The sequence below is a fragment of the Hemicordylus capensis genome, chromosome 4 (genome assembly GCF_027244095.1).
Source record: "Hemicordylus capensis ecotype Gifberg chromosome 4, rHemCap1.1.pri, whole genome shotgun sequence".
NCBI lineage: Eukaryota > Metazoa > Chordata > Lepidosauria > Squamata > Cordylidae > Hemicordylus > Hemicordylus capensis.
Window position 1 is genome coordinate 254704813 of NC_069660.1, and position 22848 is coordinate 254727660.

General features: G+C 42.2%; 1 protein-coding gene across 7 annotated transcripts in view; it reads right to left on the minus strand.

Moving 5' to 3' along the window:
* PRKDC (protein kinase, DNA-activated, catalytic subunit) overlaps window positions 1-22848 on the minus strand; it is a 208749-nt gene that overhangs the window by 145432 nt on the left and 40469 nt on the right. For all 7 annotated transcript variants that reach the window (XM_053249047.1, XM_053249046.1, XM_053249045.1 and 4 more), the window contains 11 exons: window positions 22222-22308; window positions 21645-21764; window positions 20767-20926; window positions 19866-19972; window positions 18333-18423; window positions 13515-13678; window positions 10601-10753; window positions 10306-10413; window positions 8685-8911; window positions 7607-7701; window positions 7040-7139 (listed from right to left, as the gene is read on the minus strand). In XM_053249047.1, the coding sequence (XP_053105022.1) occupies window positions 7040-7139; window positions 7607-7701; window positions 8685-8911; window positions 10306-10413; window positions 10601-10753; window positions 13515-13678; window positions 18333-18423; window positions 19866-19972; window positions 20767-20926; window positions 21645-21764; window positions 22222-22308 (1412 nt within the window). The remainder of the gene's footprint in view (window positions 1-7039; window positions 7140-7606; window positions 7702-8684; window positions 8912-10305; window positions 10414-10600; window positions 10754-13514; window positions 13679-18332; window positions 18424-19865; window positions 19973-20766; window positions 20927-21644; window positions 21765-22221; window positions 22309-22848) is intronic.

The following is a 22848-nucleotide window of genomic DNA, read 5'->3' on the forward strand; positions in this document are numbered from 1 at the left end:
TGCACTTCAATATTAGCAAGTGTAAAGTGATGCACATTGGGATGAAAAACCCCAACTTCAAGTATAGGCTAATAGGATCTGAGCTGTCCGTGACTGACCAGGAGAGGGATCTTGGGGTCATGGTGGACAGCTTGTTGAAAGTGTCGGCAGCTGTGAAAAAGGCCAATTCCATGCTAGGGATCATTAGGAAGGGGATTGAAAATAAAACTGTTAATATTATCATGCTCTTATATAAAACTATGGTGCAGCCACGCCTTGAATACTGTGTACAATTCTGGTCATCACATCTAAAAAAGGACATTGTAGAACTGGAAAAGGTGCAGAAGAGGGCAACCAAGATGATAGGGGGCCTAGAGCACCTTTCTTATGAGGCAAGGCTATAACACCTGGGGCTATTTAGTTTAGAAAAAAAAGACAACTGCGGGGAGACATGATAGAGGTCTATAAAATCATGCATGGTGTGGAGAAAGTGGTTAGAGAGAAATTCTTCTCCCTCTCACATAACACTAGAAACAGGGGTCATCCCATGAAATTGATTGCCGTGAAATTTAGGACCAGCAAACGGAAGTATTTTTTCACTCAACACATAATCCACACATAATCCACTTGTGGAATTCTTTGCCACAAGGTGTGGTGACAGCCAACAACCTGGATGGCTTTAAGAGGGGTTTGGATAACTTCATGGAGGAGAGATCTATCAATGGCTACTAGTCGAAGGACTACAGGTCACCTCCAGCCTCAAAGGCAGGATGCCTCTGAGTACCAGTTGCAGGAGAGTAACAGGAGAAGAGAGGGAATGCCCTCAACTCCTGCTGTAGGCTTCCAGCGGCATCTGGTGGGCCACTGTGTGAAACAGGATGCTGGATTAGATGGGCCTTGGGCCTGATCCAGCAGGGCTGTTCTTATGTCCCTTTGCTTCAACATCAACGTCGACACCGGGGTTCTCAGCATCAGTGGGGATTGGCATGAGGTAGGTGCAGATGATAATCACTATTCCTTTCCGGCATCAATTTCATTGGCTATGGTTGTGGTAGGCATTGTAAGCCAGATGGAGAGGGAGTCATCCTATTGGGCACCAAAAAATGCTTTTCCCTCCGTTCACTCTTCTCCCTGTGCTTTTTAGGGGGAGGAGAGCCTGAGTCATCCTCTTGCCTGCACTTCCTATCCCCATCTCTAAGGCGAGAAGTGCACCCCTCAGGAACTCTTGGCTCCTTAAATGGGACAGTGCTTTGGAATCAGGGATTAAGACTGCGCACCCAATGCCAGCTTCAAAGTTAGGATCACCTCCTCCTGAGATGTGAAAGCACCCTTTGGTATTAGGGCTTCCTCCAATAAAGCCACCCTTAGGCACACAGGTCTATTTTTAAAAGTTTGCTTCGAGAACAAGCTGCAGACAGAGCACGCTACTGTGTTATGCTGTTCCCCCAAATATATGAGACAGTGGCTATGACCATCCATAGAGGAAATCTTCCCCCTACATTGGGTATACCTCTTGAAGGTGGTCTTTTCCTCAGATGCTGGGCTTGAAAACAACATTCCGAAATTGATAACTTTACCAGTCCATAGTCAGACACTTTAAATCGCTGAGGTACCAACATCCGTCACATGAAGAATAACATTTTTCAGTCTGAGTCATACACAAGTCCAGTCACAGTCTGAGTCAAAATGTTTAAATTTAGCCACTAAAATATTTCTGAGGAACCAAGAACTAATGAAGAACCGAACACATTGGCGGTAGAAAAGAAACTGAACTATAATGCGCCAAACCGCCGATATGAGCGAGCATGGGGCACGTGCAGTGGCGGTTGGTCGGCACCACGAGGAGCTAACCAATTTTTACCAAAGTATTCTGCAGAAACCATTTTAATGGATGTTACCGGATCACGAACCAGCTCCATCTGTGTCCAGCTCAAGGGGGTGAATAACAGCTCCAGGACAGAGCTTCCTCCAGTCTGAATAGGGCCCATATCTTTGATACACATGGAGGTCTTGCATTGTTCTACAAACTGGACATACCAAGTTTTTGCTCACCAATCTAATGCAAACTATTTTCCAGTAAAATAATAAGCCATTGTGTTTTCTAACTCTCAAACTTCAAATCCCACAACAGTGAAATACTTTTAGCCTGATTGCACACATGTTTAGAAGAAAACTCCACTGATACTCCAATACTTGTTCCCCAAATAAGCACAGATAGGATTGTTATTTTTGTCAGAGAGTGTTTTCAAAGCAGTATATGAGGAAATAAGCATGCATTAGAAAGCACTGGTTACTTACTGTGAAGACTTCTTCTTGCTGCTGGATTTGAGGACATCTCACGTGGGTTATCCTTCCCATGTGCTTCAGAGGGCAGGACTATGTTAATCAAGAAAAAGCTTTATAAGTTTGGGAAGGAGAACCCCACCCTGTTCTGATCAGCCAAGTCTAAGGTACAGAGAGGGGAAAGGAGAAAAACGGTGAAAAGGACACCAGTAGATGAAGACACACAGAAATGTGGATTGAAATGTCCTCTCAATCTCATGTGGGTCATGCCACAGCTAGTAACCTCTGGTGGGGGCATCAGCGTCTTCTGGGACAGAAGAACATGCTGCAGGACCAGTCTGCTGAAGGCTGCTTCAGAGGAGCGATGCAGATCAAGCTTGTAGTGTTGAGTGAACGTGGATGGAGAAATCCATGTGGCTGATTGTAAGATTTTGGCCAGCAAGGCATTTATGGAAAAAGTGGCCAACATAGCTGCCAACTTAGTAGAGTGTGCCATGTTCTTGAGTGGCGGCCATAGGTTCTGCACTTCATAAGCCAGTACTATGCATGCCTTAATCCATATAGCAAAAGTAGATGATAACACTTTCTGGCCCATAGAAGCCGGAAGGAAGGAGACTGTGGATCTGAAAGATGCTGTGTAAGATAGGTACACTTTCAGGCAGCGTTGCACATCTAGCTTATGCCATTGTTTCTCCAAGGTGTGGACTGGCAGGGGACAGAAAAATGGAAGTATGATGTCTTGTGAGCAGTGGAAAACCGAGGAGACTTTAGGAAGAAAAGAGGGGACAGGTATCAAAATGACTTAGTCAGATGAAAAAGTGTGGAGGCTGGGATCCGTGGACAGTGCATGTAGCTCAGGAACACATCTAGCTGATGCAATAGCTATGAGTAAGGCCAGCTTGAAGGAAAGGAGACAGAGTGGTATGGAACTGACAGGTTCAAAAGGCGCTGCGTGTAACACTAGTAACACTTTATGTAGGTCCCAGGAGGAGAATCTATGGACCGCTGGATGTGAGGTGAGCGTGGCACCTTTTAATAAGCACTTAAGGTGCAGATGGGAGTGAAGGCCTCATTTAGCGAATGTAGAGAGCAAAGTCGTCAGGGTTGTTGCTTGGCATTTCAGCATGTTAGCCCCAAGGCCTTTGTCCAGACTATCTTGCAGGTAGAGTTCAGGGAGACTGCAATCCTCAGCAGAGAGGCTGTGATGATGACACCAGCAAAGGAGTACTCTCCACACAGATTGGTATATGTGTTTCATGGAGTCTCTCCAGGATGCTAGAATGGTGTCCAGGAACTTTGGTGTATAACCATATTTTGTCAGAGTGTTCCGCTCAGTTGCCATGCTGGGTCATGGTGGATGTAGCAGTATCTGGGGATAATGAGGTCGTGATGTAGCAGGTCTGGGGATACTGGAAAGAACCAGGGGCCTGCTACTGTCAGATGCAGAACGTCTGAGAACCAGGGATGATGGGGCCAATGTAGTGCCACAACAATCACTCGAGCCTTGAGGAACCGAATCCTGCGGAAAAAACAGCTGAGAAATGGGATTGGAATTAAGGTATACAGAGCGTCCACAGCCTCTGTGCCCTCTCAGGGAAACTGGAAGAACCATGATGCAAGTTTTGTGTTGACTGGGGAGGCAAATAGGTCCACCTGAGAACTGCACAGAGCTTGTATCAGGAGCTCAAATGCATTGTCATCTAGGCTCCACTCTGCTGGGTGTACCTCTTTGTGGCTGAGCCAGTCTGCTTGCAAGTTCAAGGACCTGCTGATGTGGTGGGCAATTAGTGATGTGTGAGGCTCTGCCCATTCTAGTAAAAGTGTTGCTTCTTGGTGCAGAGATTTGGATGTGGTGCCCCCCGGCAATTCACATGAGTCTTGGCCATGAAGTTGTCTGTAAATACATGGCAGTTCAGCAAGAGGGCTGCAATGCGTGTAGAGCCTGAGCGGCAGTCGATTAATGCTGTGGCTATATTTTTGGAGTGTCCATTTTCCTTGGGCAGAATGGTGTAGGCAGTGGGCCCCCCATCCTGATAGGCAAACATCCAGTCGCAATAACCTTTGGAGGACCTAAGAAGGTCTTGCCTCAAGAAAGATGGGACTGATGAGTCCACCAATGGAAGAAGTAGAGGACTTGTACTGGAATCTCAGCTTTGGTTGGTCAGCGCTGCGCTATTGCAGTCTGAGGCGGCAGAAACCACTGAAGTGTGTGGAGGTGGAAACGGGCCCAAGGCACCGCATCCATTAAGGCCATCAGACCCAGTAATTTGGCCAGTTTGGTACTTCCGTAGCAGCTTTGACATGTTGAATTAGTATTATGATCTTTCGTATACAATCCGGCGGAAGTATAAGGCGGGTCCCAAGAGGTATCTATTATCACCCCCAGGTTATGAATTTGGTTGGATTGTATTAGGTGGCTCTTTGCCCTGTTCACCAAGAAACTGTGATCTGACAGAGTTTGTAAGCTGACTCGTACATCTGATTCTGCATTCTTGAGCAATGAGGACTTGATCAGGAGGCTGTCTAAGTAAGCAAACACACAGATTTTCTTTAAGCGAAGATGTGTCATCGAGGGTGCAAAGACCTTTGTGAAGATACAAGGGGGTGAGAAGAGACGGAATGGAAGAGCCTTGAACTGGTAATGTTGATCCACATGGCTGAAGTGTAGAAGCGGGCAGCTTGCTGGGTGGATTGGGATATGCAGGTACACCTCCATTGAGTGCATGGATGCCAGGAAACCAGAGTGTTGGAGAACTTCTACGATGTATCGAACAATAGAGAGACAATACCTTGCCCCTTTGGTTAGCGGGTACCAGTTCTATAGTGGCAATGGACACCAAGTGATGAATTGCACTGAGGAGCTTGGCATTTTTGGTATGCAAGTGTGACCGGGGTGTTGGTAGGAAGTGATCATTGGGGAGGGCAGTTGGTTACATTTTGAAAGCATGCAAGATGGTGTTAAGTATCCATTTGTCCGAAATGTTGTTCTCCCAGGCAGTGGTGTTCTTATCCTTGGACTTTGAGGCCAAAATCCAAGGCCTCCACACACCCCTGGGGCCCCAAAATCCTCTTCAGTCTGTCCTGGATAGTATGGTTGCTGCTGGCCCGCATTGTGCTAGGCAGCCAAGTGTCATTGTGACCTGTGTCGGGTGCTTTAGAGACAGAGTGGGGAGAGGGGAAAGAAATATGTGGGATGGGAATATATTGTGTGTTGAAATGTTTCTGCTAATACATATTTGCATCAATATAGCTATTTTATATTCTTACATTCTTGTGAGTTCAGTTGCTGTTTGTGCCATCAAGAACCCACATGTTAAAAATACTGCATGTGTCATGGTGTGTGTGTATGTGTGTAGGGGGGTTATGCTTAACTTGCAGCGGCTCCAAAATTACCTAGGTGTATCTTTGTTCCCAAGCATGAGATAATTGGGATAGGCAACTTCCACGGCTGGTAGCAAGGAGTCAGGATAACTGCTAAGACTTTGATTGAGGCCTGAAGACCTGGTGGAGCTATGTGGTTGTTCTATTGGTGTTGCGCTGTTTGTTCGAAAAAGAATATTGTGGTCTGTGGTCTCCATCCCTTGGTTTGAATGTGAGATGAAAATGACAAAAGGACTGAAAAGGCTTGTGTGGCAGTCACCTATCGTCCCTGTGAGGAGCAGGGCCTTCTTTTTGTCCTCAGTTCCTATGAGCACCTCCTGAAGGGCCTAATCACCAAAAAGCTTTGACGACGTATATGGTACTGCAGTCAAATTACTATATGAGGCTACATCCACTTGCCAGTGTTTCAGCCGCAATAAGTGCCTGGCTTTCACCATGGAAGGGAATGTGAAATGAATTGAGTCCAGGGTAGCAACAGCTATAAAAGCTTGTGCTTTTTGTATTTTTAGCAGTGTCTGCCTTTGGCAGATAACCTCTGATGGAGGAAACTGTAATAACCTGTACACCCAGAGTAAAGATGCCCTTGTTATAATAGAGGCTGCTGTAGAGGCGTATATAAAAATCATACGTGATTTTTAATGTTTATATTTTTCTTGGCCTTTTAAAGGGAACTCTCTGATGAACATGAGGTAGAAGAGCAGGATGAGGAATCTCTACCCCAGCCCCTTTTTGGGGAAGATCTCGTGTGCTGGCACTGCTGCAGCGCACTTATCCAAATCCCCTGGAACCATGCTCGCCATGTTTCAGTCATTTCAGCAGGTAGGTACAAGGGCTGCAGGAGAAGGTTGATCCGGGGGGAGGGTGGGGCAGGAAGGCTCCAGAATCACCAGTTCAGGCATTGTAAGTTTGGTTGGTGGCGGACTCATGGCATTAGAACGACTCAGCGCCGTCTTTCCAGCAGGTGGAAAGAGAAGGTTCTTCTTCTTGCCCTTGGGTTAAAAGGGCATTCCAGATGTTATGTGGGTGCTCCATGAGAGGAGTGGAGACAGGAAAGTAAGGGGAGGGGAGGGGGGAGTTTTTTGTTTTTAAAGAATGAAAAGCAAGGAGGGCAAAGGCAAAAGAGAGATAAAAGTAGGACTAAGATGGAAAGGCATGGGGAAAAAAGACACGCTTGGCTTAGGGCAAAGGGACTGTCTCTGGAGCTGGATGCAGGACTGGAAGAACTGGGTGGGGTTATCCTTCCCAGGATAATCAAGCTTTTGCTTGATTAACATAGTCCTGCCCTCCAGAGCATTTGGGAAGGATAACCCATGTGATAGGTCAGCAGCAGATAAGTGTTGTGTGCTTGTTTTTCCACTAAAAGTGAACTTTTCAGAATTTGGAAGATATTACTAACCGAGGTAATCGCCGATTGCTTTCATTGTTCAGAGTAGGTGCTTTGTGCTTAATTATACGCTTCAAATGATCCACAGCATCACAGCACTGTTGAGTTGTACCTGTTTTTAAATGAAGCTCAATATAATCACTGGCCTAAAATAAAATTGTTACTGGCCCCAAATAAAATTTCTAAAAGATTACAGTAGTTTCCAATCCAAGTTTACACAATGCTGAAAACATAAGATTATTAAATATCTAGCTTTATTTTACAAATGAATGCTTAAAATGAGAGGGCTCAATAATGAAGCAGATAGCTAAAGAAAAAAATGAAAAATCCCTCAAAAACATCAGATTTCTACTATTATAGCTATCTTAAATGAAATGTCATTCCAAATGTGCCTGCCTATAGGCATGTTTCACTAGTGTAATTTGATTTTAATTTAAATGCAGACATTTGAACAGGTTTCTAAATTAGAACCAGTCAATGTGAAGTTAGAATTAAATATTATGAGGTTTTAATTTCTTTTAAGACTTTAAAGAACCATGTGAGCTTTAACCAAAAAAACTGAAAGTAATTAAAACACACCTAAAGATTTTTCATCTCTGTGTGTTAAGGCCAGACTTTCCAAGTACACAACCAGTGTTTCAAAGACAAATTGGTCCACCAGAGCACTCTCTTCCCTATGAAACAAGGAAAAAAATAAATTAAAGAACTGGACTATTATTTGGAAACTATGCTTTTAAAAATGAATACTTTTAGAATAAGACAAAGTATGCTTTTTATGTTTTAAACATCCCAGAATTTTAGAACACTTAAAAAAAACCCAGTGCAGAAATGAATATCAGTTGCTACATCAATTAAATGTATACATCTAGAGCTGAACACACTCTAATGGCATCTATCTAATCTTGAATATCCTCATGCCATCTATACCATTCAGATACATGCTAGTAGCAAGGGAATGATGTTGAATACATTTAATCACAAAATAGTTCAAGCAAGTGAACCAAATTATGTATGACAAAGGTGGCAAAAATCCTCAGAAAACCACAAGCTAGAAGTCCTTCCATGGAATTGTTGAGGAGAGCTAGTCTTGTGATAGATAGCAAGCATGACTTGTCCCCTTAGCTAAGCAGGGTCTGCCCTGGCTGCATATTAATGGGAGACTAGAAATGTGAGCCCTGTACGATATTCCCCTTAGGAGATGGAGCCACTCTGAAAAGAGCATCTAGGTTCCAAGTTCCCTCCCAAGCATCTCCAAGATAGGGCTGAGAGATTCTTGCCTGCAACCTTGGAGAAGCTGCTGCCTGTCGGTGTAGACAATACTGAGCTAGATGGACCAATGGTCTGACTCGGTATATGGCAGCTTCCTATGTTCTTATGTTGTTCCTATTAATTTAAGACAAAAACATTTATCCTTCTAGCCAGCCCACCCAATCTCCTGCACCCAGTTACTGTCTCCAAGTAAGAAGGAAAGCCTCAAGATTTGAAGCTTGACTATTCTTCCACAGAAAAGAGGAGTTAACAGGCCACCTGTGCAGTATCTTTAAAAAAAACAAAACTCCTGATAAACAGTGTAAATTTCCATAGGCACTGCACTCTCTCTCCTCAAAATATCTACATCCTTGTATCATTTGAATCCAATGTAGGAAGGATTGCTCACCTAAATTCTCTGTAGATGTTGTTAAAAGCAAGTGCAGCTCCCAGCCGCTTGAAAGCATTGGGATGGAGAGCAAGACTGTACAGTCTCTTGAAAAGAGACTTGGTATTCACTGGACTTTTCTCCTGCTGCTGTGGTGTAGTTTGCTTAATAGACCATTTCAAAAATTCTTGGACACACTGGCCACAGAAATCTCTCAAAGTACTGTCCACAGGATCCACTATCCCATCCTGAAACAGAAATAAGATCTGGTTCACTACAAGAATCTTCTGAGATTGAGTTCATTTGCTTTACTCCTGGAGCCAGAAACTGTGCTTTTCATTCAGTAAGGAGCAGTGAAGAATAATTTGATGAGAAATTATTGAGAACTCTTCACACTTTGCATCCTAGATGTGAACTGGTAAACATTCCCAAGTCGAACAGAAAGGCACAGAATGGCCTGTGGATTAAGTGATTTAACATCTCCCCATTGTCATGGACAAATCACCATCAGGTTAAGGTAGGACTGCAACCATAACCCACCCACTCCCCCTGAAAGATCAGATATGTAATTTGGGAGTGCTTTTGGATCCAAAACTCTCTCTGGTTTCTCAGGCTCAGGAAATGGCCAGGAGTGCTTTTTATCAGCTTCAGCTGATACATTAGCTATGCCCATTTCTAGAGGTAAATGACCTTAAGACAGTGATGCATATGCTGGTAACCTCCAGGCTTGACTACTGTAATATGTTCTATGTGGGGCTGCCTTTGTACATAGTCTGAAGACTGCAACTGGTACAGAATGCGGCAGCCAGACTGGTCTCTCGGACAAACTGAAGGGACCATATAACACTGGTTTTAAAAGAATTGCACTGGCTGCTGCTATGTTTCTGAGCAAAATACAATGTACTGTTATTATGCATAAAGTCCTTAATAGCTTGGGTCCCAGGTACTTAAGAGAACACTCCTTTGTCATGAACCCGGTCTCCTATTAAGATCTTCTGGAGAGATCCAGTTACGGTTGCCACCAGCTCATTTGGTGGCAACTCAGAACCAGGCCTTTGGAATATGCTCCCTGTTGAAATAAGAGCACCTCCTTCATGATTTGCTTTTAGGAAGATCCTTAAGACCCACCTGCTTTCTCAGGATTTTAACTGAAGTTAATTTTAAACTGTTTTTATCTCATGATTTTTTTTATCTGTTTTGTGAATTAACTGTTTCTATTCTGTTTTACATTTAACTCTGTACACCACCTAGAGATGCATATATCAAGCAGTATAGAAATATAATAAATAAAGTGATTGCCCTAAATGTCATTCAGAGTCTACTGGGAAACAGTTAAGAACAGAATCTTGAATATTTTGTTGTTTAAAAAAGGATCCATATTCTGTGAATACTCACTATGAAGTACATATCTTTTTCAAAATTACCAAGAATCCTGCCAGCTTTTATAAAATACGATATTCTGTCAACAGTAAGAAATGAAACAGATAAGACATTTGGGGAGACTGAAATAAACTGAAATGGAAACAAGGTAAACATCAAGGAAAGTATCTTTGACACCAAAAGGTCCCTCAAATTAGGAGAAAATGTTGTGTTCTTTGGCAAAATATTTTTAAAAAGTCTCTTACAGATACCAATCACCTACCAAAATAGCTTCTAGTAATGCTACTGTGTCCTGACTTTCAAACTTTTTGTTGTTTGTGAACCAGTGAATTAACTCCATTACTAGAGGCTCATAGAGTTGCCTTGTAACCTAAAAAGGGGGAAAAAGCAGCACTGAATTATGTTCACTGTATGTTTTATGTTAGCAATTACATTTTGCTGACATTACAAAGGATTGTGTTGAATCAAAATGGATCTAACACTCATTGAGCTTCCTCCTAAGCTTGATTTTGAACAAAAGAATTAGATTTCAAGAAACAAAAGCTGGGTTTACTTGCCTGGTCCACATCACAGGCAAGTCGAAGCAGTACAGGAAATGTATGCTTATACAGATGAAACATTGGTGGAGAACACTTTTGCCCTTCAGGCATTTGAGAAGCTTTCCCCAGCATGTACATAACAATGCTATGCAAGAGTTCACACGCTGCAACCTAGGAGGGGAAAAATGGATCTGATCAGCTGTTTCAGAGTTAAATACCAGCTTACATAGAAATATATGAATGGAAAGAGGAAACCTTTGGAGAGAATTTCCAGTATTTTATGACTACATTTGAAATAGTTCAGAAGAGTTTTCACTCATGTTCCTTTCCTTACCACTCCAAGATTCCATCAGATTACCTATTATTGTATTTTTTTAAAGCAGAAAGATGTATATGATAAATTCAATTTACTGTAAACAAAAATCCTAAAAAAAAAACCCAAAAAACCCTGAAAAGGGTTAATATCTCCTAATCTTAACTTAGGGGTATAGAAGAGTCCTGCTGCATCAGACTGAAAATCAGTCTACTTCAGTTTACTGTTTCTCACAGTTGCCAACCAGATGCTTCCGGGAAGTGCAGGACATAAAGGTAAAAAGGCATAAACCCCCCTTCCACTTTTCAGCAACTAGTGCGGAGAGACATACCACCTCTGAACGTGGAGGTAGCATATAGCATCATGACTGGTAGTTGTTGATAGTCTTGTCTTCCATGAATTTGTCCAATCTCCTTTTAAAGCCATCTAGGCCAGTGGTCATGAAAATGTGACATGAGGAGTTCTACCAGATCAGGCCAAACCGCATCTAGGCCAGTATTCCTGTTTCTCACAGTGGCCAACCAGATTTCTCTTTGAAGGCCACAAACAGAAGCCCACACCCTTCTCCTACTGTTGCTCACCTACAGCTCTATTCAGAGGCATACTGAGCCCCTGGTGGCACAGTGGTAAAAACTGCCGCTCTGTAACCAGAAGGTTACAAGTTCGATCCTGACCAGGGGCTCAAGGTTGACTCAGCCTTCCATCCTTCCGAGGTCGGTAAAATGAGTACCCAGAATGTTGGGGGGCAATATGCTAAATCATTGTAAACCGCTTAGAGAGCTCCGGCTATATAGCGGTATATAAATGTAAGTGCTATTGCTATTGCTATATTGACATTGAACCTGAAGATTGTGTATAGCTATTAAATTTAGTAGCTATTGATAGTCTTGTCCCCCATAAATCTGTCTAAGCCCCTTTTAAGGACATCTAAACTAGCAGCCATCATCACATTTTGTGACAGCAAATACCACAGATTAATTACATGTTGTGTAAAAAAGTAAAGTGCCGGTACAGTACTCCAGCCAAATCAATTCTATTAGATGGCCCCTGATTCTAGTATCGAGGGGAGTGGGGCTGGAACACAGCTCTCTATCCGCAACATGCATAATTTTATAAGTCTCAATCATCCTCCCACCTTTAGTCACCTTTTACTAAACTAAAAAGCTCTAAATGTCACAGCTTCTCCTTATAAGAAAGGTGTTCCAACCCCCTCATCGTTTTGGTTGCCCTCTTATGCATCTTTTCAAGCTCTACAACATTTGCTTTGGGATATGGTAACTAGAATAATACTCAGTACACCAACTGTTTGCTGCATCAAAATAAAACTATTATTGCAGCTTTGACTGAATTTGAGGTGGTTTAGACCTCAAAATCTGAACATGCAGTGTTTTCTTTTCACAATCATATCATTTAGGGCCTCTAGTTTATCCCAAATATTCCTCTGGGATACTACACTTTAGTGAAACTAAAGATTTGTAAATACTCTTTAGTGAAATTTTCATTTTTCTTACAGCAACACTGAAAAGGCAGACATCGAAATGACACTAACTGACACCTTTTGTGTAGGCTATGAAAAGATTTATTTTAACCCCTTTAGGTGCAAAACCAAAGGATTACAAAAAAAAATCCCTAAAACTATTTCATAACCTAGGCCATTTCATACACCATGCATTTATCTACACTAATGGCATCGATTTAATCTCTGCATCACTAAAGACAGTGATGACCCCAAATATTTAAGGAGGATTTATTTAGCATGCATGCCTACTCAAAAGCCATGAATAGACAACTTGTTCAATATTATGGGAAATCTCAAAGAGTTACAACTAATCTGTATACTATACTTCTCTCCAGACCTTTTTTATTGCACAAGTTAGAACATAAAACGGAGTTTTCCCCCTCTCTCTCAGTGTCAGCGTTAAACAGGCATAGCTGTGAGTCATCAACCTTCCCTTCCCCTTCCATTGCCACCGATGTCTACCTCAACGTGAGGATCTTCTAACACAGGAGGGTGCAAGGCTCTGCCATTTCGATCTGAAAACTCTCCACTTGACTGCCTGGAGGATAGGCCTTTAAATGACACTAATCAGGTGTTTAATTAGATTGAGGAAAGTTTTGGATATAAGAATGAGAATTTTAAACAGTGGGACATAGAACACTGAAGCTGACGTATATATGTCGAAAAGTCTGTTCTTTGTTGCAGTTCCCATTTTATGTTTTAACTTACGCAATAAAAAAGATCAAGAGATAAGTATTGTAGCTAATCTATCATGCGTATTGCATCGCCATTGTATCAACTAATCTGTATACTGTTTTTATTAAGACGATGTAAGCTATAACTAGTAGACACTTTGCATTAGGCTGAAAGCTGAAACACTAGGATTTAAACGAGAACCCAACATGTGCTGAGGGGTACAAATGGCTTAAAAGACAAATGTTGTCACTATTCTGCCATAAGGCTGAATGCTCATATTTATAGCAAGGAAAAAAATAAAAATTTAAGAACAGCATGATTATTGCATCATTAGCTAGAGCATTACTCAACATTTTCTTTGCAATGTCTTCCTTAAAGGCATTAGCTCAATACCTATCTAGTAACAAAAGCAGCAATCCTAATACCTTAGTCTGCCTGTCACTAGCAGAAAGAGCCAATTCAGTGACACGAGGCAAGAACACATCCAAGTAGATAACAGGCTTCATATCGGCAAATGGAACTGCAAAGCTCAAGTGCTTCTCTGTGTCCCAAGACACAAATTTTCTCATGTTATCCTCTGAAGAGGCAGCTGGAAAAGCATTGGAAAAGGGCCAAAAAAATAAAATTATGTTAAGCAGTTAACCAGTCTTTTAAACCAAGCCCAGCTAACACTAACCAGTCTAATTGATCAGACACAAATTGAAAGCAGGGCTTTGATATACTGTATTCAACCAAGTCAGGTATCTTTTAAACCAATATTTGGATTATTTCTACAGAATAGCCAAGGTTGTCTGATACTTAATAATAATATTGCCAGCTTCTACAAAGTACATTTATTTCAGAAGAAAAAAGGATGTCATATTAGCTTGCTGCCATGATACAAACAAGATACAAACAAGCAGGTAAAAACAGGTTGCTTACCTGTAACAGGGGATCTGGTAGTGATCCAGTAACATTCATAAAAAGTAGGTTCTGAGCCTGTGCAGAACACTTCAAGCAAAATTTATTACCTCTTTGCGGCGCCAATCAACTGCCACTGCGCATGCCTCACACATGATCATATTGGCAGTTTAGCGCCTTAAAGTTCAGTTTCTTGGTGTCCATCCACACACTTAAAGCCTTTTCTTTAAGTGTGTGGACTAGGAACAAATTGCTTGCAGTATCTATTGCCGGGATGAATGCGGGGTTTTTATTAATGTTATTGAGTCATTACCAGATCACCTGTAATAGGTAAGCAGTCTGTTTATCTGGTCCATGATCCGGTAACTACATGAAAAATGCTTTTTGAAGGTTGTTGTTCTATAGCTGTAAAATATGAGAAACCTCTATACTCTTTCACAGCCTGATTACTTTGTAACATCAGAAGCCCATATTTTCTAGTATTAATTGCTTTCTTGAAGTGTTTGCAGTGATGCTTAATCACAGAAATCAAGCTGAATGGAAGATCACTTTTGAATTCTCAAGTAGATCAATGAAGTCAAATAACTGGAGACAAGACAGTAGGCGATTCACAGGAGATATGTGAGTTTATCATCAAAATTACTGCCCTTTTGACAACATAGCATAATGGAAAGCAGAGCATTCAATATTTATTGGTCATATTAACAATCAAATCAATAAGGTCATTAGCTTTTGTGTAACATTCTAAACTATCATATTGTTCTATAGAAAAATATAACAAAACTTCTTTCACAGTTTTGCCTTGATTGGAATCTTATTAAATTGTCTCTTATTAAAAGGAGACACTGGAATTATTGTGAAGGTTCTTTCTGTTCATATGGAGGTATGCAACTTGCATCTGGGCCATTTCCACAGAAGACTAGCTCCCTGCAGTAGGCTACCCAACAAATGTGGTACTTTGGATCCTGTGGATGACCAGTAACAGCAGTCTCACAAGAGGGAAGGTTGGGATTGGTTCACCACCAAAAAACAGAAGACTTGTTGAGGAATAGAGGGAATACAATCATCTTGTGTCCACTTCCCTTTGGAACAGTAACAGCAGCCACTGAAGAGACCTGGCATGAAGCCTGGAACACAGAACTGAATCTATACAGTTTTATAGTGGGCCCTTGTCACTGGTCCCTCAGAATGAGTGTGAGGAGTCACTCGTGTCTGTAGAAAAGGCCAATTCCATGCTAGGGATCATTAGGAAGAGTGTTGAAAATAAAAATGCTAGTATTATATAATGCCCTTACACAAAGCTATTGTGTGGCCATATTTGGAGTACTGTTTTCAGTTCTGGTCACAATATCTTAAGAAGGATATTGAAGAACTGGGGAAGGTAAAGAAGAGGGCAACAAGATGGTCAGGGGCCTGGAGTACCTTCCTTATGAGGCTAAGCTACAGCATCTGGGGCTCTTTACTTTGGAAAAGAGGCGACTACGGGGAGACGTGTCTACGTGTATAAAATTATGCATGAAGTGAAAAGAATTGACAGAGAAATTTTTCTCCCTCTCTCACAACACTAGAACCAGAGATCATCCCATGAAACTGAAAGTCAGGAAATTTAGGACTGACAAAAGAAAGTACATTTTCACACAGTGCATAATTAATCTATGGAATTCTCTGCCACAAGATGTGGCAACAACCACCAGCCTGGATTGCTTGAAAAGGGGTTTAAGAGAAGTTCATGGAAGACAGATCTATCAATAGCTACTAGTCTGGTGGCTGTGGGCCAACTCCAGTCTCAGAGGCACGATGCCTCTTAATACAAACTAGACAACCGGCACAGAGCATCTGTGCTCTCTTTGGGGCTGGCTGTATCCCCCTCCCTCCCTTCTGCCCCACACTCTTGCCCCTCTTCCCCTCCCCTCCCTCACCACTCTCTTGCCCCCTCCCCTCCCTCACCACTCTCTTGCCCCCCCTCCCCTCCCTCACCACTATTGCCCCCTCCCTTCCCTCACCACTCTCTCTTGCCCCTCCCCTCTCTCCCTTCCCCCCTCCCTTCTCCCCTCTTGCCCCCTCTTCTCCCCTCTCTTGCACCCTCCCCTCCCCTCCCACCATCTCTTGCCCTCCCCCCCTCCCAGCCCTATCTCTCACCCTCCTGCCCCAGTCTCTCCTGCCCTCCCCCCTGCTCCTCTCTCTTGCCCTCCCCCTCCCCCGGTCCTCTCTCCTGCCCTTCCCCTCCCCCCACTCTCTTACCCTACCCTCCCCCAATCTCTCTTGCCCTCCCTTCCCCTACTTTTTGCCCCCCCTCCCTTTGGCCCTGCCCTCCCCCTCCTTTTTGCCCTCCCCCACCCCCGCCCCACTCTCTCTTGCCCTCCCCTCCCTCTTTCTCTCACCCTCCCCCTGCATTTCATTTCACAGTACCTCTGCACGGGCGGCAAAGACAGAAGTCCTGCCGCCCGGTTCCCTCTCACCCCAGCCTCCTGCGGGCGTCTGGCCTCGGCAGCCAGTTCCGCCACCACCTGGCCGTGAGCCGCCTCCGCAGCCAGGCCCAGCACCTCCGTGGCCGGGCCCGCCACCGGGCCGAGTGCCGCCTTTGCGGCCGGGCCTGCCAGGCCCGTTGCTGCCGCTTGCTGGCCTCTGCGGCCAGCCTCCTCTATCCCACCCTCTTGCCCAGGCTGCCGGCCAAGTCCCGCTGCTCCGACCGGGCCCGCCACCGCCTCGCCCGGGCCCACTGCCTCTCCTCCGCGGCCAGGCCGGGCCTGCAGCCACCGTCGCCACCTGCAGCCTGGCCTGCCGCTGGTCAAATTCTCCTGGGTGCACTGTGCCAGCCAATCAGGCGCCTCCGCAGCCCAGCCAATCAGCTGGGCTGTAGACACATTTTCCCTGGCACACCCAGGAGAATTATATATATAGATTGCAGGGGAGAAACAGCAAGAGAGATGGCATGCCTTCACCTCTTGCTGGTGGGCTCCTCAGAGGCATCTGGTGGGCCATTGTGTGAAACAGGATGCTGGATTAGATAGGGGCCTATCCAGCAGGGCTGTTTTTATGGTCTTATTTGATCTCAGGATGCCTACCTTCACGGAGAAGAAGAATGAAAGCAAAAGATTGAGAGGGGTGATTTACTAGTTTGACTTTGACTAGTTTGACTTTGAGTAGTCCAAGGCAAAGGTGGGTAGTTGTTTCTTTTTGTTATTTTAAGTTATCCAACTGAATGTCTGGGAAGCACTGCTTTAAGTAATTCACCTTACAGCAATTACCATATTTTAGGTTGAAGCTCAATGTAAAATGCTGAAATACACTTTCAATCGCTTTCATTTTGCAATTACCATGTTAAAATTTTATTAACAAAATTAGGTTTCAGGCATGTCTTAGTTAGACCACACCATCTGGAAGAGGAAGAAAGCAATTTTTCAACAAATTACTGAGCAGAAATTTTGAGTTCTACGCAATTAAAAGCCAGAACGCACAATTAGAAAATTAAGTCCTGAGAACTAGGTCAGACCCATAAGTATTAAAACAAAATGGCAAGCACAAGAGAAAAACACAAACTATGATACTTCACAGTTCCGCCCAGTTTTTAAAAAACTAAAAGTACTCTTAGAGAAGCATAAATAAGGTCACACCTTATCAGGCTGAAATCCTAAGAAACTGACTTAGAAGGCCACTGAGATCAGTGTGCAGAATGTGCAATGAACCAGCAATAGCAGCCTGATACTAACTATGTTCACTTGGAAGCTTCATTTTCAACAAAACATATTTTTACATTAACAGGCTAAGGATTGCAGCCTTTATTACTCAGCTAAATGCCTAAAGCCACAGGCCACATTTATTTGGAAAGAACTCAACTTTTATAGACTTAAGGCTCTTGCAGAGTCAATTCCAACTTAACATTTAGTATCCATGGAATAGCTCTGAGAAACAGTTGCACAGATATACATACATCATTTCCAGGAACACATAATCGATGCAACTTGTTCAAAAAAAATCTTGTGAATTGAAAAATACAGCATCAATGAAAAATACAGCATCCTGCTCATGGGCCTGTCTTTGATCAAAGTGTTTAGATGGCATGAACCAACAAACATTTTCATACATACACATCCATGGCAATAATTTCTAAAGTCACTCCACACATTCAGACAGAACTGGTCTTACATTACATGGCTACCATAATGTTCACCATTATTTGTACTAGGTATAAAGCTTCCAGCTGTGCTGCTGGCCGCATTTCTCTCTTGTGCACTATAGGGCATAGAAACTGACATGTCTCAAAGCACTAGCCTAGTTGACATAAACAGACTTTTTGACCCCACCCTAATTTAACATTTCAATACAGATTTTTGAATACTCACCTGTAACTAAATTCCTATTGATCTGTCCTCCCAGAGATCCAAGAAGGCGTACTACCCTAGTTCTTACAGCTTCCAATGAAAGATCCTCCTCCTAAATAAATCATTGCAAAAGAAACTTAAAAGAAACTTAAAATGTATAAAAGAAGGAATGTGTCTGAAGTCATCTTTGATCAAAAGGCATTGTGTGTGCAATCTTTTAAAGCGGGGTGGGGAGCAGAGTTCCCAATCAGAATTCTGCAAGATTCCAATATTTCATAACAAAAACTTTCAAAAATAGGAGTCTATATTAAGATGCTACATTTCATTTCTTTTTTGGCACAACAGAATACTAATCAGATTCTAATACAAGTGGACCTCAGTATCTGCAGGGGTTCCGTTCTCTGCTACTATTATGGATACTGAAACCATGGATACTGAGGCATTAAATCAATGTGATGGGGGCAGGGGGAGTTAGGTTCCTGGAGCCTTGAAAATAATTCCCGGCTGTCCCGCAAGTCCCAGATTTTACAGGAAAAATTGCAGGGGGAAATGCTGTTTTTAGTTTAAATGAGCCACAAAATGACAGCTAGAAATGACCTCAGAGGACATTTCCGGCTGTCCCGAAACTGGGTTTTGATCCTTTGGTAACTGTGGATAATGAAGTCAGGTAACGATTGGTATACAATTGTTACCTGATACGTGAAACCATCATTAGAGGAACCACGTATAGCAAGGTCCATCTGTAATTCAAGAAAACTCTTGCAGAAGCTAGACAAGGTGTAATCCTAAACATACTGACTAGTAAGGAAATCCCACTGAACTACATAGGACATATATTTATTATTAGACTATTTACAAGTAAGACAGCTGGCTTCTTGTAATAAGCCAGTTTTCTGAATAGAAGGTACCACCTATCATGCTCAAACAACATCCACAGTAGAATTTTTCAGATTGTATTACTTAAAGTAAAAGCAACATTGGTATCCAAGTGCTAATAGTCAGATACAAACTAAGTTCACAGCACATGGGAGGGGAGGGGGTCCTTGACAAAAGTTGCCATGTTAAAAGAAGTGAAAAGTAGGCTTCATTCATTCTACTTAGAACTACTTGTTTCAAATAGAAGTGCCAACAATAGGAGCTTTTATCCTTGCTAAACGTATTGCAGGGTGGTTGATATGGACTGGGAACACGTGGGGGTTGAGGTAAAGGCTCCCATGCTGACGGTCCCATCTAGATCAAGCTCCATGCAGCTGCTAGTTATATTTGAAAAATCGAGCACACAGGCCCAAATTATGTGACAGACATATCAACTAAGTTGGGGCTGCGGCATAGCAAGGTTGGAGTGGGCCCTGGGGCAAAAGGCGAAGCTAAGCCCCTACAACCCCCCACCACCTTTGTTGGAGAAGCAGGAGGGAGAGAGTGAAGAGCAGGCTGTCACTTAGCTGGCAGACCCCAGGGACATTTGTAACCCATACCCCTATAGCTATGGGAAAATAAATCCTTTGGTCTCCCAATTGTGAAGGTAACCATTTAGAGGGGAAAAGGAAACTTTACCAGTCCAAGACTCCTTGCTTTCTTCAGACGCTGTATCACTACTTTGTTAGATCCCTTCTGAATTGCCCGAGAAAGTTTCTTCACTTCCCAGTTATTTTGGGATTCGTCTAATTTACAAGAAACACCATAATTACTATTTTATTGTATCTGTGAAAGTAGATTAATTGTAAAACTTTTCATGCAAATAACAAGATGATCAGAAGTCCTTTTGTGTTTTTCCAAGAAACTGGTTTTGAATGCAGAGAGAAAGAAATAATGGATCTTAGTTGATAACTCAGATTATGTACGCCACCTCTTCCAGTGACAAGAGCTTCTGGACAGATTAATGATGTATTTCACATTCAAAAGGGAAAAATCAACTAAGTGACAACACAGTATAACAATTCTAACCTATAGAATACTGAGAGGCAAAACACAGACAAAACACTGCCTGATCCAACAGAGTGACAGAAAGCCCGCACAGTACAACATAGTGAATTGTCTGCTCTACCTCTCATGCTGAGCTTTGGATCAAGCAGAAACAGTACAAAAGACTCATGCTGCTTCCGCTTGACTCAAAGCTCAGCAAGACTTTAAAAACACCCCCATCCCCAAGTTCTTTGGTGCATACAGGGAACCTAGGGTAGAGAAATGATTTGTGGCAACTGTCAACTACTGTGCCAAGGTGAATTTGTGAACCCCTTACAATACAAAACACATGTATTGTAGTAGTAGTTACTGATTTGTTTTCCATTCACAGCAAGAATTGAAATCTTTCAGATATGGAAGTGGGGGGAACACACGACAATAGAATACACTATTACACTCCTGCAATATGGTCCAACATCAGTGTTTTTAGACAATATCTGAGTAATGTTAATTTCCTCCATCTATTTTTATATATTCAGTTTTTATTATATACCTGTTGATGTAGAAGTTTTTAAATAACCATCAAGGTAGGGCAAGATGTCCTTGTAGTAAGGCTGCATGACATATTTGGGAATGTGGACTGACCAATCCTCCAGTGCATCCAATGCCACAAAAGCCATTGGGGTGTGGCTAAGTCCCAGCTTAAAAGCATTCTATATAGTAAGCATAAAGAAAGTTTTTAGATGTTTGGTGGTTCTACAAATCCAAGTCCTCTTTACATTATGTTTTTCTCTTTGGCTGTGAGAAGTATCCTATCAGTCTGTATTATCAAATATCTATTACATTACCATTTTAGTGCACCTGCTCCTGGAATTAGATACAGGTTTAAACATTTCATGTCATGTCTTTTGATCCAAAATTGGTCTAGAAAGTGGCTCACATATTAATATATCAGCCAAATCAATAAATAATTCAAAATAAAACAGAAAAAAACAACTGCAACTCCAGCAGTAAATCAAAATATTTGGGATAAAACCACCTCTGAAAAGAAACTGATTTTTCCCCTAATTACTGCTTATTTAGCTGACACCTGAAAACTAATAAAGAATGGGAAAAGAAAACCTCCTGAAGAATGAATTTCACAACCTCTGAGTTGCCAGAGAGAAGCCTAAAAAATCAACTTAAGTACAGTGGTCAGCACATACAGAAACAAATATTCACTATAAAGCTACAAATAGATTGCAAAGCAGCCATATAAGCATGCCCTTCAAACTTTGGGTTTCCCCACTACTTCATACCTTGGCATGAGGATAATGCATTAAGGCTCACTAAAACAAAACATGTATCATGTATAACTGCAATGCAGAGAAGGTTTAAAAATACTCAACAGGGCAGAAATAGCTGTGTTGCCAATTCACCACACTGACCCACCTGCAAAGCAGGAATGTATGCCTTGATGTCCAGCATAACAATAACATGTGGCAAGGAGAGCACAAACGTCAGACAGGATGCTAATAGCTCATCTTTGTACTGCTTCATTTTTGCTGTTACCTAAAGTGAGAAATCACAAGTCTTAACATAAATTCTGTATCAGTTACCTGAAGTTAAAAGCACCTTAGAACAGACAGTTTTAAGATGGATAAGCCAATAAAGTACAGAAATATTTTTAAATGGAATAGATTAAGGCTGCAATCCTAAACTCACTTTCTTCAAAGTATGTTCTACTAGTAAACTAGATTGGTTTATGAGGAAAAGCAGTTTGATTAATTATATTTCAGTCCTGACAATACTAAATTAAAAATATTTAACTGGGAAGTAATCTTATACAGACTACTCTAAAAAGAGGACGAGAGAGTGAGTATACACATGCGGTTAAATAATGAGATAGCACTGCACAAAGCATATGAGACATGCTTGGATACTGACTGTGAAAGCCACATAGTTACAATTTGACCACAATTCAAATGACTCTTTCAACACATGCTTAAAAGAAAAGAAAATTGGTCACCTCTTTTCCAAATTTTGCAAACAATGCAAAACAGGAGCTCTTCTCTGAATTTTCAGGGCATTTTTCTTTACTCTTTGGACCAACACCCTGGCAAACAGAAGAATATACAGAACTGTACAGATTTTGTAAGACTTCCAAAAAAAAAAAAAGTACTCCAATGTTTGAAAATAAGCTACTGGATAATGGACTACTGTTCAATGACAATATGCATCCAACAAGGCATATTTGAAATACCACCACCAAACAACTTTATTTATATAGCCATCACATAACAATTGTTCTCTGGGTGGCTCAAAAAGTTTGTATGACCCACAGGCTCGTGTTAAAAATTATATTAATGTCATTTGTTGTCTGACATACAGGTTTGTAAAAATGATTATGAGTTTGTGTGTGGGCCACACAATGGCACACACCCTCCCCCAGTCTTAACCACAGTTAGCCATTGTGTCTGCAACACTAATCATGGTTCACTTCAAAGCCAGGATTTGGAACCAATTTCAAACCATGGTTAGGAGTGAATTCTGATTAGCACTGATCATGGTAATGTTGTTGCAGGCATAACGATGAATCACAATTAAGACCAGAATGGCAGTATAGGGGGAATGCACGCCTGAGGGAAGAAGGAAG